Source organism: Girardinichthys multiradiatus, chromosome Y, assembly GCF_021462225.1.
Source record: "Girardinichthys multiradiatus isolate DD_20200921_A chromosome Y, DD_fGirMul_XY1, whole genome shotgun sequence".
Taxonomy (NCBI): domain Eukaryota; kingdom Metazoa; phylum Chordata; class Actinopteri; order Cyprinodontiformes; family Goodeidae; genus Girardinichthys; species Girardinichthys multiradiatus.
The window spans coordinates 33,402,324-33,416,968 of record NC_061818.1 but is presented as its reverse complement, the minus strand read 5'-3'; the positions used below and the strand labels follow the sequence as shown (position 1 = coordinate 33,416,968).

The following is a 14,645-nucleotide window of genomic DNA, read 5'->3' as shown; positions in this document are numbered from 1 at the left end:
TGATTAGTTACAACAGCTCATGCCGAACTGGTGAATAGACCCTTTATAAAGTGAAACAACTGGTGTTCATCTCTGAAAGAAAATCTTTGGTGTTTATTCTGAATATATTTTATTTAAAGTTAACTAACTGTGTCATTTATTTTTCCAGTTTGCTTCCATGTTTTTCTTTTCCCAACATGTGGGATGCTAGCTATGCTTGATTTTAGGTCACTCCTTCTCAGCTGATACCGAAAATAAAAAGGACAGGGTTTCATTAGGCTCGCTTAAAAGCAAAATGTTGCTGAGAGTTGTAAAACTATCATGAACTGGGAGTCGTTGAACTATTTCATAGAGAAACATAAAGAAAAATAATGGCATAAATTAGATTCTTTAAAAAAATGTAAAAGGTACAGAAAATGTATAAAAGTTTACTTACATACAAAAATATTACATTTTCAGCTACAATTAAAGAACAAATTAATTTAAAAAAAATGTATTTGTATTTACCTATATTCCAAGATCTCACTATATTTTCTGAAATTGTATAAACCAAACGTATTCTTTTTAATTGGAGTTCTTTATTCTTTCCTCTTTTTATTTATCATCTCAACTGTCGATTATTAATAAATGAGACAATCTGAGTTGATAATTTCACTGGATTTTCCAGAAATTAGCTTGAAAACGAGAGAAAGATGAGTTGCAGGTTAAGAGGAATCAACCCACTCCTTATAAACAAACCAAACCTACTTCAACAGTGCCCTCTTCTTTCTGCAAGTGAAATTACATCTAATAAAAAAGTAACACAAAACACAGAAATATGTCTAACTGTGTTGAATTTAAAAGAACAGACATGCATGAAACAATTATTTATAGACATATTTCATGAATGAACAACATAACTCAGAAAGAGAAAAAATACTCACAATATGTCAATAAAAAAGTAAAAACAGGTGCAATCTGCATCCATTACACCATACATATCCTCCCAAAAACAAAATGAATCACATCTATAAAGTCCTGCAATGCAACAAAAACTCTCTTGTAAACAGAAACTTGTCAACTTAAAAGGTGCTCATAATGTGTTTTTAGCAGCATACAACCAAACAGACTCCATATGTCTAACAGTAAAACTTACCAACACAGAAACTGAAAAACATACTGTTCCTTCTGCTACGTGAACTTCTATAAGGTTTTAAAAAAAAGGTTTCTGGGTTTGAGAAAAGTATCAAAAATAAATCTTACTTTCCTAAAGTTTTTGTGCCATAAGTTCCACAATCTGTGAGTCAAGCTTGTTTGTTAGAAATGTTCAGGCAGTTCCCCACCTCCAGTCGGACCACAGTTTCTCATGATGCTGCTGATTAAAGCTTTAACAGCTGGGGTGAAGAAGACGGTGGATTTTATGGCACAGCGATGCTCTCTATATAAGACATTTCTGATCACAGCACCTTTGGTTCCTCATTCAGCTGGAATCTTAAGTGCTTCACAAAGAAAGGATGAGTCAGGGCCTTGGCGGCGGAGATGCGGCGGCTCGGATTAAACAACAAACAGTGCTGCAGGTAAGAAGATTTCACACCATGTTAGTACATTGAAGATAATTGCAAAACAAAGCTTCAGTGTTGATGCTGTTTTGTCTTAATCATGGGTTGATCTCCAGTAATCATGACTTTATTTTGCTTTTTGGTCAGTTTGACGTGCTGCATTCCAGTAAACATCTTTCAGAGATGTTGGAACACAATCAGTTTTTGTTCTCCAAAATAGGATTTTTTTTCCTGCAGAAAGTCCAGTTAAAGAAAAAAAAAAAAAAAAGACAGCACAGTTTTGTTTTTATGTCATTATAAGACATGTTTCCACTCAAACTACTGTTCTATGATAAATCTGCATTAAATATAAAGCCTTAAAAATAAATGTAAAGCCTTCAAATTAATTTATCTTTTATTGCAGCTGTAGAGTCAAAGTTAATAAATTAGAATATGGGTTCAGACGAGGCTCGTTTGTCAGCTTAAAAGTACCCTTTGAAAATAGGAACCATTAAACAGGTATTATACAAATTCTTCCTTTAAAAATTATTTTTTATTGGTCTACTGTAATAATCTAATCTTAAATGTTGTGTTTTTATAGGCTGCAAGCAGAAAATTATCATAATTACCAGAAATAAAGGCTTGAAAACATCAGTCTGTGTGGAATTAACCTATATTACATGGTTTCATTTCAGTTACTGAAATTAATGAACTTTTCAATAATATACTAATTTATTGAATATGACTGTATTATCTCACTCTGAAAAATGTAGAAAAATATTACCTTTAACTCAAGGACATTGATTCAGTTAAAAACTATTTCTATGTTAAGAAATAAAATGGGAATGTGCAAAGTAACCATTGCTATACGTACTGGGATGCCAGCTGTTAATATTTTGTACCAATAAGACATTGCTTAGTCTTCTCCTATAATGTTTTACAATGCCAGAGCATACAGAGCCCAAAAATCTCTCTTCATTGTCTAGACTCCTGCTTCCTCTTTTAAACTCTCTTTTTACAACTTGCTTCACACGTTCTTTTTAAGGTTTAGGTTTTGGAACAAGGATGCCAATAGAAAAACACTGCTTTTATGTCACATGATTTTGGCCATATCCTTTGGAATAGAAAAAGGCCCACAATGTCACAGATCCCCCACCATGCTTAACAGAAGGGCTGAGATGCTTTTTCACATTGTAACCCCAACTGAGTGTTTGTTACTGAAAGCTCAGTTTTTGACTTATCTGACCAGTTCAAGTACCAGTACAGTTTAGCGAACTCCACCATTTATGTTTGTGATGGTAGGACAAAAATGCTTTTCCCCATTTATATAAACTCTTCTGTGGTGGCCATTGAGGAAGACTGACTGTGTCTGGTGAATCTTTTCTGTGTTGATTTGGCTATATGTTTTTAGGTCTTTATCACTTTCAGTTTACTGGTGGGGTAAACTGGTATTCTCCTGGTATTTTCAAACAGCGTATGCTACCGTACAATTTAAGAAAGTTCCCTCCACATGTGGAAGACAAACAGGCTCACAGCATCACAGATCCTCCAACATACTACACCATATAGTGGCTATGAGATGCTTCCTCACATGTTTATTCTTTATTCTTTATTGTTGCAGAGAAGTCCAACCTTAGCCTCATCTGACCACAGCAAAAGGTCTACTAAATTCCCTAGATTTTAGCAAACTCCACATTTATATTTGTGATGTTTGGACAGAAAGTGCCAGCACTGTGAAGAAAAATTTAGAAAAAAAAAGAGTGCACACTGTCCTTAACAAAATCACCTTCTTAAACTGAAAAAAGATTGCTATTTACTTGAGTGATCAGTGGTATTTTAGCTGTGGTTTATCAATGTCCCTTTATTTCCTCTATTAAGCCTTTCATTATGGAGTGGTAATTTATTCTCCATAGAATATAAAGAAACATGTTCTTAATAGCAGCTACTGTTTACTTCGGTTAGTGTGACTACAAAAACATTTTTGCAGAGTTTGTGGAGTTAAACAGGGAAAATAAACATAGATGTGCTTACAGAGAGCAGATCGTTCTCATCTTGGTCCAGGTTGGGCAGCAGCTTGGTGCAGGAGCTCCTTGGCCCCAGGCTTTCAGAGTACAAGATAGGGCTTTCTCGAGGCCAGTCCTCCTCACTAGGCAAGCCAATCAACCTGCCAAACAGACGACAGGAGCTGAATAAATACAGAGCCAGGTTTTTAAGTGATCTTCACCAATCGTCTCAACAGGTAATAGCCATGTTAATAAAAGTTTAATAATTAACCTTATGATTAATTAAGAGAAATAATTTCTGCTAATTATTGGGCAACATGGAGCAATAACACCTGACGATATTTTATACTCACTCAAAAATTTGTTGTAGCTGCTGCACCTTTGTGTAGCCCTTGAACAATGGCCTGCAGAACACAAGAGCAGGGCTGCAGAATACTGTGCTTCATCGGTGTTTGTGTGAAATGTTACAGTCCTAAATTTAAGATGAAACTCCAGAGACAGATATTCGTGTTTATCTTTCCTCACCTCAGGAGGAAAAGCTCAGCAAAGATGCAGCCAGCACTCCACATGTCTACTGAAGACATGTAAACAGCGTTTAGCAGTACCTCTGGAGCTCGATACCACAAGGTCATGACCTAAGTAGAAGTCAGAAAAGAATTCGAGACAGAAACATATTCAAACAGGGGTGGAGGAAAAGACAAAAAAAAAACAGACTGTTCTGGTGCAGAATATCAGTAAAACGTCTGACTTCTGTAACACTTACACCGGGTGTAAGAGCGACATTAAAGGTTTGAATCCGTGCCAGTCCAAAGTCTGCAATCTTGATCTCCCCATGATTGCTGACTAGGATGTTCTCCGGCTTTAAGTCTCGATGCAGGATGAGGTTTGTGTGCAAGAAGTCCAGTCCTCGCAGCAGCTGCTGCATCACATCCTGGGACCAACATGGCAGAAATTCAACAAATCTGTCCCAAGAGCTGCAGCGTTCAAGTAAAATCAGATTAGGTGTTCTCACCTTTGCCAAGTCACGGCTCAGATCACAAGCAGGAGCCTTTGACAGGAACGTGGACAGGTCCTGATCAATATATTCCAGCACCAGAGTGAGGTCCAGGCCCAAGCCAACAGATACAGCAGATGCATCTAAGAGCCTGCAGAACAGGTTTGACTGTAGACATTATAGATATCATAAAGTAAATATGAAAAAATATAAAATGCCTACAATAGAAACAAAGTCCGAGAGTCTGTGAATCCGGTTTATAAAAAAATCATCTAAAATATTCTCAATTTTCAACCCCACCAAATTTTTCATTTTCAGACTGACACAAAACGAGAGACAAATCAAGACTCTAGCAATTAGTTTCTACTGCAACATCATTATACATTTATAACTGCAACAGAAAGATCTCTGAACAAATATAGATGAGTCAGAAAATCTCTCTGTGCAGCACATACTCATGTATTTTCACAGATGTATCCTTAATAAAAGCCATTTGGTCTTATTTGGTTCACTTTTTCTCCATTAAAATATAGGCTAAGGGTTGGACTTAAACTCTGCTGTTCGTCTATGAGGCATTGCAGCACGTTACAGGCTTTTTTGAGAAAAGCTGTAAAAATAAGAAAACGAAATAAAAATGTAACCCAGTTTTGGTGGAGCACACATAAATTAAAACTTAAGTTATACATGTGAATGTTTTGGCTTGAATTAACAATGCATAAGAATAAAGGGAATAAGCTAAGAAGGTGCAAGGTGCGTCTATCATTTCACCAATACATGTATATCCAATACCTGTGTTCTTAATTTAAAATTTCTTCAAATTTAATAACAAAAGAAAGCATCTGCCAACATAAACCTATTTTAACTCATTCCCCACAGGGAAAATTGAGATAACCAAGTTAAGGACAAGAAAATTCAGCAAACTGAAAAAAATGTCTCTTCAAGAGAACATGTCAATAAAAATAGCTAAAGAAATACAGTATTTATTTACTGTAAACCATAAAAGGTGAGCTCAGTTTGACTGTATTTGCAGGAAAAATCTAACAAACTTACTTGACTATGTTCGGATGGTTGAAGTAGCCCACCTTGCGCAGCAGCGCCACCTCCCGGATCATAAAGGGAGGGATTCCAGACTCCTCAGAGACCCAGCGAAAGTTGAACTTCTTCACCGCCAGGAGGCGCCGTTTCTCCCCAATCTCTCTGGCTTTATACACTTTCCCGAAGGAGCCTTCACCGACCTCCGCCAAAAGCTCGTAATGCAGCGATTCAGGGAACACGTCCATTTTTCCACTAAATTCAGCAACAGTTTAATCTGAACTATGGAGGAATAATGTTAAGTTTAAAGAAGCAACACATGAATATGTCGTGTTTTCTTGCTTTAGCTGCACTCGGAATAAGCTAGCAAGCATGGTTCTCTAGATAAATATTTTGCAAGGAAACGTGACGGGATTTAATTATCTGTAAGAAAGCAGCAACAAAACCACTCATCTCATAAAGTTATGATGCAGCACAAAATTTTTGATCTTCTATCATTTGCACAAATTATTATTTTTACTTTACCTCGTCGACTCGCAGCAAAATCACCATCGCCCGCCAGCGGTGGAAAAATGTATTTGCATAATTCTGGCCAGCATAAATGATTATGAGAAAAAATAAATCACACCCCTTTTAGTCGCCAGCTAATCAGAAAGCTTAAAGTCTCAATTTTAACTGTTGCTGCTATGCGTTCAGGGGGAGCCAAGGAGTAAAATACGCAGTGTGTGTGTAAAAACATAAAACGCTAATATAAATATAATGAGGATGGAGTGTGCTTTCCAGGAGAGAAAGAACAAGAAAGATTTGTTAGGTAGGAGTTATAACATGTTTGTTATTTGCAATCTTTTATACAAACAATTAAAATTGCTAAGAGCAACAATTCAATCATATAAACATGCATAAATTCAAGACAAAAACCCTTTTTTGTGAAATTCTGAGTGCCTGACACTCCCTGCTACATGCATCAGACTTGAATCATATTACTGTCTATTCATAAAGCAAGCAGTTTAACATGAATTAGTGCAAAATGTGAACATGCCAAAGCAAAGACATGGTATATTTCTGTTCAACATGTGTGCATATAAATTAATTCGTAAGGGATTTAGCTCTTAGTGTGTCATTGAGCTGTGATGTTGCAGCATATTATTAGTTAATTTAATTAAATGGAAGTAGCTACTCGTCCTTTAGCTTCTTGTTTATATTTTGTTTTCATTGCCAAGACGAAGGAATCCAGATGGAGATTTCGATTAAGAATAACCGAGCCACAGGTGAGAGCTCCAGCGAGGCCGGCAGCGAAACCACACAAAAACACATCCTGTCCTGCAAACAGCACATGGAAAACCATAAGGTGTGAAAAATTCAGGAGGAGGGAACACTAATCTTTATTTTCAGTTTGGTGTAAAGAGGTACAGGACACACCTGTCAGATAGAGGTTCTTCAATGGAGTCTGAGGTCTTATTGTAGCGTTGAGTTCAGGGCTGAATTGAGCGATGCCGTGGTCCACTCCGTAGATCTCACCTTTGGGTGCTCCGATGTAGTGTGTGTTAGTGATGGGGGTTCCAGCATCGACGTACTCTATCTGTACAACCACAACACACTTCTGAGTACTAAGGACAGCTAACCTGGCTATTTATACACATTGTAACTCTCTAGTATACTGGTAAAATATTTACATTTTTCCAAAAGCAATAAGTAATAAAAAACAATCCAAAAGCCTTTACCTTGTCTCTGCTGATCTTTGGAAAAACATCCATCACCACATCCAAGGCCGACTTGATGAATGCTTGCTTCAGCTCTTTGTAGTCGGCCCCTCTGTTCGTCACTTTGCCGTCCTTCCACTCCTCAAACCACGAGTATTTGGCAAAACTGACCAGGCTCAAAGTAGACTTTCCTAGATAAAAAAAAGACAATGATCAAGAAAGCATTCCAGATGAGGGTTTATTCCCATCATCGAGTCTCATCTAGTACCTGGCGATCTCTCCTCCCATGATGGATCTTTGGCTGATGGGGAGGCAACAAACAGCAAGGGGATTTTTTTAGAAGCCTTTTCTCTCTCCTCATTCATATATTTCTCCATCCTTTAATAAACAGAGATAAATCTGGTGAATTTACACTAACAAGCTGCTTCCCCATGCTTCCTGGATCAGTAAAGTTTGCATTAAAAATGATCATGTACTGTTGCTGCTAAAATCTTGACCACCTAATGATTGCATTTTGTCAATATGCACCTTACCATGATGTACTTGGAATTTGATTTTTTCAGACTATGTTAACAGAAAAAGTACAGGACGAATAGTGTTAAACAATAAATGCAGATTTTCCAAAAAAAACATGAATTAAAACAGAAACAGGCATACAGTTCATCAAAATTGTTCTCAGCAAAGATCCAGTAGTTGTTTGCTTTCAGGCCCAGCTCCTCCTTGGTTCCATTCAGACCCACAAAGATGCTCAAGCCTCCTTCACCGTGCTTCACCATACTTAGCTGCTTCTGAATGTCTGCAAGGAGAATAATTTAAAAATATCAATCAATCAATCATTATTTATGGAGCCCTTTACACACCCAGAGTGACCAAAGTGCTGTACAAGTCCATAAATTAAAAAAAAACAAAAAACATAAAGTTAACAGAGCCTTACAAAAGTATGCATATCTCAAAGTGTTTCCCATTTTGTAACGTTACAACAACAATATTCTATGTATTTAATTAGAAGTTTTTATAATGGACCAACACAAAGTAGAATAAAACTGTGACGTTGTAGGAAAAGGATCCACTGTTTTCATATTATTTGGGAAATAAAATTCAGAAATTTGCATTAGTATTCATCCACTTTACTTTGATATCTCTAAATCAAATCAATTGCAATGTATTGAGTTAGCCTTAAATATGTGACATTTTTAACCTCAGATTTGTTCTCATGTCATTTCCAGTATTCTGGCTTGAAGAGATTGTTTTTATTCAGGCACACAACTGAGGCCTTCAGGTCTTCACAGCAATTTTCTGTCTTACACACAAATAGACTGTGTGTTGTGGGTAATTATGAAAGCGTGATGGCTTAAGTCATTCTATGAATAATTTGGTACAAATAATAATTATTGTGTCACAGTTTTATTTGAACATGCTATCCCTTGAATAGCAATAGGGTAACAATGATACTTTTCATGTTTAAAGTCTTCTAAAGGGCCATTGTGATGTGTTTTAAGACCCTGGGTCCACCTAAAACCTCAGGGAAATATCTCCATCCTTGATAAGTTTACCCGAGGGGTTTCCATCCAGAGGTTACACATCCTTTGCCAACACATCATCCTAAATGGATACTGGTCCTAGAATTGATCCTCCTTAATGGAGTAACATCAGACAGACACTTGTTGCCTCCTCTCATTACTCAGAGCAACCCAGGGAAACCGTAAGGATGTTGAATCGAGACTCTTCCCGAGACTGAGAGCCAGAGATCCAGAAAGCAACAGACTGCATTTCCAATGGACACAAGGTGGAAAGATTCTGTTACTTGTCTGATGTCGAACTTGATAAGAACGGATGTGGAAGAGAAAATGTCGAACCCTTTTGTCCACTTTTCATCTTAAATTAGATAAGAAAGAATCAGATAAAGTGGAGATCTTTTAATACAAGGCTCCACGAAAGCCTGAGGAAGTCTGGATAACCATTAATGCTCAACTGAATAAATGACAAGAGTTCCTTTGTTACTTCAGACACTCTTTCATTCTTATCTGTAGAAGTGGATAGTTTTTTCTTTGTTCATCCTTATTTTTGTTGTTGATTTATTAATTATTTATACCCAGTGTATATGTGTACTTGTATTAGTTTTATTAATAGTAGATTTACAATGTATTTTACTGTGATTTTCTCATAATCATCGGATGATGTGTTTCTAATGAATCTTACGCCTGAAAAACAAATTCAACGCTTGGTTTCCTTAAATTTATGATATTATTTGTTCTGGGAAAGTACATTATTCTTGCCAGATGGTAAATAGACTGTTATATTTCAGACTAATTTATTAATCATACAGTACTATAATTTAATAGTGCTAACAAACAATAGCTGATTAGCTTTATCACTCGCATAATTACTAAATGAAGTCCACATATCTATAATTGAATCTCAGAATAAGTCGGTTTGTTTGTTTAGTTAAAAATAAATAAATAAAATATTCTAGCTTTGAAAATCTCACAGGTCACTGTTTATTCCATTTTTTAAAGTCCTTTAAAATAAAAAATATTTTTAAAAATAGAAAGAGTACTGCATACCACCACTGCAAGCATACATTTGCTGAACAGACAGGCCAGGGTAAGCAACAATCAGAAAAGCAGCCAAGAGGTCCATAATAATTTTAGAGGAGCTACAGAAATCCACCGCTCAGGTGGGGGAAATCTATTGACTGAACCACTATTACTCATTCACTCCATAAATCTGACCTTTTTGGAAAACTGTCAAGAAGAAAGTCGTTGTTGAAAGAATGTCAGTTTGAAACAAGCCATGTAGGAGACAGCAACCACATGGAAGAAGGTGCTTTGGTCAAAGGAGACCAGATTTAACATTTTTGGCCTATATGCAAAATGCTATGGTTGGTGGAAATCCCTCACTGTTCATCACTATTCCCATGGAGATATATGGTAGTGGCACCGTCATGCTGTGGGAAGCTTTTTTTCAGGAGGGATGGCGGAGCTGTTCACAGCTGATGGGAAGATGGATAGAGAAAAAGACACTGTTAATGGCTGCAAAAATCTTGGGGCTGGGGCGGAGCTTTACCTTACAGCAGGGGGACACCCCTAAACATATATCCAGGGCTACAATGGAGCAGTTTAGATCAAAGCAAACACATCTCATAGAATGGCCCAGTCAAAGTCCAGGTTTAAATCTAATTGGGAATCTGTGGTTAGACTTAAAACATATTCATATTCAAGGATGTTAAAGTAGCAGCTTAGATTATTTATCTCCGGCAGCGAATTGTGTTTATTTGCAAAACTGTTCAGGTGATTGTAATAAACAAATTACACAAGAACAGTTTAAATAGTTAAATAAAGCAAACATTAAAAGGATTGTGTCCAAATTTCACACTAAATCCAATTTTCAATGACTACCTTTCGTCTCAAATGTATTCAATCCTACCAAAAGCAGACATTTGCGAATCAGGTGTGGTCTTCCACATGCAGCCTAATCAGGTGTGCTGGAGGTAGAACACCTCCAACACTTAGGCTGTAGGTGCTAATGTTCCATGTGGCTAAGAACTGACCATAGACTTCAGAGATCATTGTGTTTAACAAACAAGGAAAAGGAAACAAACATATAGCAAAGACCCTGAATGTTCCCAGAGATACAGTTGGAAGCATAGTTCACCATTTTAATGGGAACAGTGGCTATGGCAGCTTATAATATTAGCTATGTTGAGATATATATAAACTGTTCTTGTTTGATTGGTTCATATTAAACGGCTGCTAATTTGTAAATTTGACCAAAAACCTACTTTGCCATAGGGGCTGAATTGTTAGTGATTAGTTGCACGGAATGGGGAAAAAATTAAACCAACTATCTTTAACATTTAAGCACTATTTTGTGCTGATCACACAGTATTTCAGTAAAATAAATTGAAGTTTGTCGTTGTAACTTTACAAAACCTTAAAAAGTTTAAGAGAGTGTGAATATTTTTGCAAGACATCATAAGGTACTTAGACCATCCATGAATGCTGTCTGATCTGGCATGGCCTGGAGCTCCTTGGGCAGCAGCTTCTCGTAGGTATTGAAGATACCAGCATCAGAAATGACCATAGGGGCATGGACATGCACCTCCTCTTGACCTTTTAACACACTCACACCTGAAAAAAGAAGAAGCAAAAGCTATGGATTCATCTTATCAACAGACTAGCTTAATGAACTCATCAAGTCAAGCTCACCATAAGCTTCCTTTGCATCGTTGAACAAGATACGGTTGACTGGGGCTCGAACCAGAACGGCGCCCCCTGCCTTCTCAATGATGGGAATCATATGGTAAGCAATCTCACTGCTGCCTCCTTTAGGATACCAGGCTCCGCTTAGGTAGTGGGTTATCAGCAAACTGTGCAAGGCAAAGCTGGCATCTTTTGGTTTGTTCCCTGAAGATCCAAACAAAACATGTTAGCAGTATGCGTGTGAATAAACATCTCCTAAATGCAGCAGGATGTACCGTAGGTGCCAAAGATGTAGGTAAAGACAGCTCTGAGGTCCTTGTTTTCTGTCAGCTTGTTGACCACATCTGTCAGGCTGCGTGGCGCCATATTGAAGAAGGAAGACAGATGTTTGACGAGACCAGTGTGGATCAGGAACTTGGCCAAGGGTAAAGGACAAAGCTTCTGCACAAGAAGGAGCCAGATGCCAAACTCAGTTTTCTGCAAACAAAAACACAACACACACAGAGAGTCACGGGAGAACACCAAGGACACGCACTTTTATACACTTAAGTCACATTTTCATTAGGATACCATTTTAATTTGGCAAACTAAACACTGTTGCTTTGGTTTAAACAGTTATTGTTTGTTTTCTCAAGAAATGTTTCCCCAAGACTGAAAAGGTGCAGATTTTCTCACCTTACCTTAACCTTGAACTTCTCCCATTTCAGTTTCTTTAAGATCATAAATATCACAAAAAATGGTCAGCTCAAATGTTACCATCTAATCCATTTTTAATTCACAAATAAAATATCTGTAGTTTATTATCTTCCAGGGATGTCAGCCAGAAATCTGAAGCATAAGATTAGGAGTCATTATCTTCTTAGAAATTATGATTTAACTTTGAAGTGAGCATAAAAGTAGGAGTTCCTTTATCTTTAACCAATAAGCTTAGCACAGATTAAAACTACCCTTGCCAGGAACTCTGACCTTTGATTTTGATGAGCCAGCAGCTGAAATTTGAATAATAGACTTTATCAAAGTGCACTGGAACAAAAGGCATTTGTATCTAGAGGGGTCAGACCCTTTTAAAACTAGTTTGTCTAATTCAGATGTCACATGATTCTACCTTCACCAGCCTCATGTAGTCATCAATAGCCTTCTCCTCCCCTGGGAAGCGTTTCTTGAGCTCTTCAGGGAAGCGAGTACTACCACTGTAGATGGGGTAGGAGCGGCGGTTTTCCAGAGGTCCCAGAATGACGTGGTCGTATGCATTCTCCAGAGGCTCCCACTGCAGCTGTCCATTGGACATCTGGTCCAGCAGGCAGCGAAAAGGCGTGTGGCCCAACAGGTCACCAATGTAGTGAATTACTAGGGATAAGACAGAGTTAGTCAAATATATATATCTTATAATAAATAATTGTGAGTTTTTACATTTCTGCTGAGAGTATAGTTATGTTTGTTTTCTTAGCATATTTGAGACACACAACTACCATCTTACCAACATCAAACTCAAAGCCCTTCTCTGTGAATGTGTGGCAGCATCCCCCGGCCCGATTGTGCTGCTCCACAACCAGAACCTTCTTTCCAACTTTAGCTAGCATCACAGCCAACCCGAGTCCACCGATGCCACTACCAATGATGATTGCATCCAGGTTGTCTGGTACTTTACTGGCAACAAAACCTATAGAAAGACAAAATATGAAAACGTGTGGTTGGTTAAAAAGTGAGGAATAATGATGAACAAGTTTATTCCAACATTAAGCCAATACATGTTTCCTGCATGTTAAATTAGAGATTTTATCTAAGACCACAGTGTCTACAACCAATGGTTTCCGAATGTCAACTTCACAGAAGCTAACTAAATAATATATCAAAAACTAATATGTTAAACCATTTTTCTGTAAAGACAACTCCCATTCCAGAGCTGAAAAATTTTACTTTGAAATATACATATTCAATAAATTAGAATATGCTTTCTGATAGGACTTGTTTGTTAAAGGTACGTCTTGAAAATAACAACCTTTTAGCAGGTATTACACATCATTTTGATTAGGCCCAGATTTCTGCATTAAAATATATTTCTATTAGCCTGATGTATTATTCTATTATTAAACGTCTCTTTTAATTAGCTGCAAGTGAAATCATGATAGTTAACAGAAATTAAGGCTTTAAAACATCAGTGTGAGTGTAATAAATTGACTTTTCAATAATATCCCCATCTATTGAATGGTCTGTATATTTAGATGAGTACAATAAATGAGATCATTACCAGAGCAAACATCCCTTTTGAATTTGGAAGCAGGTGTGCTTAAATTAACACCTTTATTTCTACAGCAATGTGACCAACTTATTTCAACTTTAATTCTATTTTTTAGAAAATAAACCATTTAATACGCGCACGTACACAATTTACACGACTTCTTGTTATCGTTAGAAAGCCAAAATGCCAGTCTTCATTAATGGACTGACCTTGCTTCAGCACTTTATTTTTCACTTTCTCGTCGTAAACCATCTTCTTCACTGGTTCTCGACAGTCCTTCGCAAAGGGGTTCGACCCTGAGTTGCCGAAGACATACTTAAGTATAAATATGACCAAAACTATGCAAACAATGAATAAAATTGTAAACATTTCAGAAAATGTCTCTTCACATCTCAGTTACCAACTCAAGCTGTATTAAATCAGTTCCTTTCCTCGTTGAACGATATCGCACATTGGCGAGGACAGTAGCCAATCAGAGTATTAGGTTTCTTATACGTCATGTGATTCTAACCAATGAGCGATATGCTTAATATGACGGTAAGGCATGTGTTTTAGTACACAGCTGAGGCTAAAATTGACCCCAGTCTCATTTCTAAGCAGAATAAATTACACCTCACAGGAATATAAACAATTTATTTAGTTTTCTATTACATTGTGAAGAGTTTAAAAATATTCCGACATAAAGTTTAAAGTTAGTCGTTTTTCTTTCTTTCTTTTTTTTTTTTTTTTCCAAAAAACTGTATTAAACTATCATGTGAAATACCTTTTTGGATTGCTATAGAAAATCCTAATAATAAAATCCCAAAACATTTGAAATTCCTGCTCTGTACAGAAAATAAAACACACACACACACACATACACACAAAACATCCAAGCTTTTTTTAAACAGAGCTGCACAGTGGCGCAGTTGGTAACACTGTTGCCTAGCAGCAAGAAGGTCCTTGGTTCAATTCCTGTCCAGGGGTCTTTCTTCATGGA

At 37.0% G+C, this 14,645-nt stretch overlaps 2 protein-coding genes across 3 annotated transcripts; both read right to left on the bottom strand.

Moving 5' to 3' along the window:
* Positions 1-547: 547 nt before the first annotated feature.
* LOC124864506 (cyclin-dependent kinase 6-like) lies at positions 548-6,422 on the bottom strand. Of its 2 annotated transcripts, none has more exons than XM_047359313.1 (8): positions 6,051-6,422; positions 5,544-5,807; positions 4,512-4,644; positions 4,263-4,430; positions 4,025-4,134; positions 3,853-3,903; positions 3,528-3,660; positions 548-1,529 (listed from the first exon to the last, which is right to left on the bottom strand). In XM_047359313.1, the coding sequence occupies exons 2-8, from the start codon at positions 5,771-5,773 to the stop codon at positions 1,416-1,418; spliced, it is 939 nt and encodes a 312-aa protein (XP_047215269.1). In that variant the 5' UTR covers positions 5,774-5,807; positions 6,051-6,422; the 3' UTR covers positions 548-1,415. The 2 variants fall into 2 exon arrangements, with proteins under 2 accessions (XP_047215269.1, XP_047215270.1); XM_047359314.1 differs by having other exon boundaries at positions 5,544-5,802.
* A 103-nt stretch (positions 6,423-6,525) lies between these two features.
* LOC124864175 (all-trans-retinol 13,14-reductase-like) lies at positions 6,526-13,007 on the bottom strand. The gene is made up of 10 exons (XM_047358840.1): positions 12,905-13,007; positions 12,533-12,774; positions 11,703-11,904; positions 11,434-11,631; positions 11,236-11,355; positions 7,883-8,021; positions 7,494-7,603; positions 7,247-7,416; positions 6,945-7,104; positions 6,526-6,845 (listed from the first exon to the last, which is right to left on the bottom strand). The coding sequence occupies exons 1-10, from the start codon at positions 13,005-13,007 to the stop codon at positions 6,685-6,687; spliced, it is 1,605 nt and encodes a 534-aa protein (XP_047214796.1). The 3' UTR covers positions 6,526-6,684.
* Between the last annotated feature and the right edge of the window lie 1,638 nt (positions 13,008-14,645).

Excerpts from the sequence above, each read along its gene's own strand:
- LOC124864506 (XM_047359313.1), bottom strand. The coding sequence starts at position 5,773 with ATGGACGTGTTCCCTGAATCGCTGCATTACGAGCTTTTGGCGGAGGTC. Across the intron at positions 3,904-4,024 it reads GCTGAGCTTTTCCTCCTGAG|GCCATTGTTCAAGGGCTACA; the intron begins GTGAGGAAAGAT and ends TGTGTTCTGCAG. Across the intron at positions 3,661-3,852 it reads CAGCTACAACAAATTTTTGA|GTTGATTGGCTTGCCTAGTG; the intron begins GTGAGTATAAAA and ends TCTGTTTGGCAG.
- LOC124864175 (XM_047358840.1), bottom strand. The coding sequence starts at position 13,007 with ATGCTAGCTAAAGTTGGAAAGAAGGTTCTGGTTGTGGAGCAGCACAAT. Across the intron at positions 11,356-11,433 it reads CGATGCAAAGGAAGCTTATG|GTGTGAGTGTGTTAAAAGGT; the intron begins GTGAGCTTGACT and ends TTCTTTTTTCAG. Across the intron at positions 7,604-7,882 it reads GAGAACAATTTTGATGAACT|GATGGAGAAATATATGAATG; the intron begins GTATGCCTGTTT and ends TGTTTATTAAAG.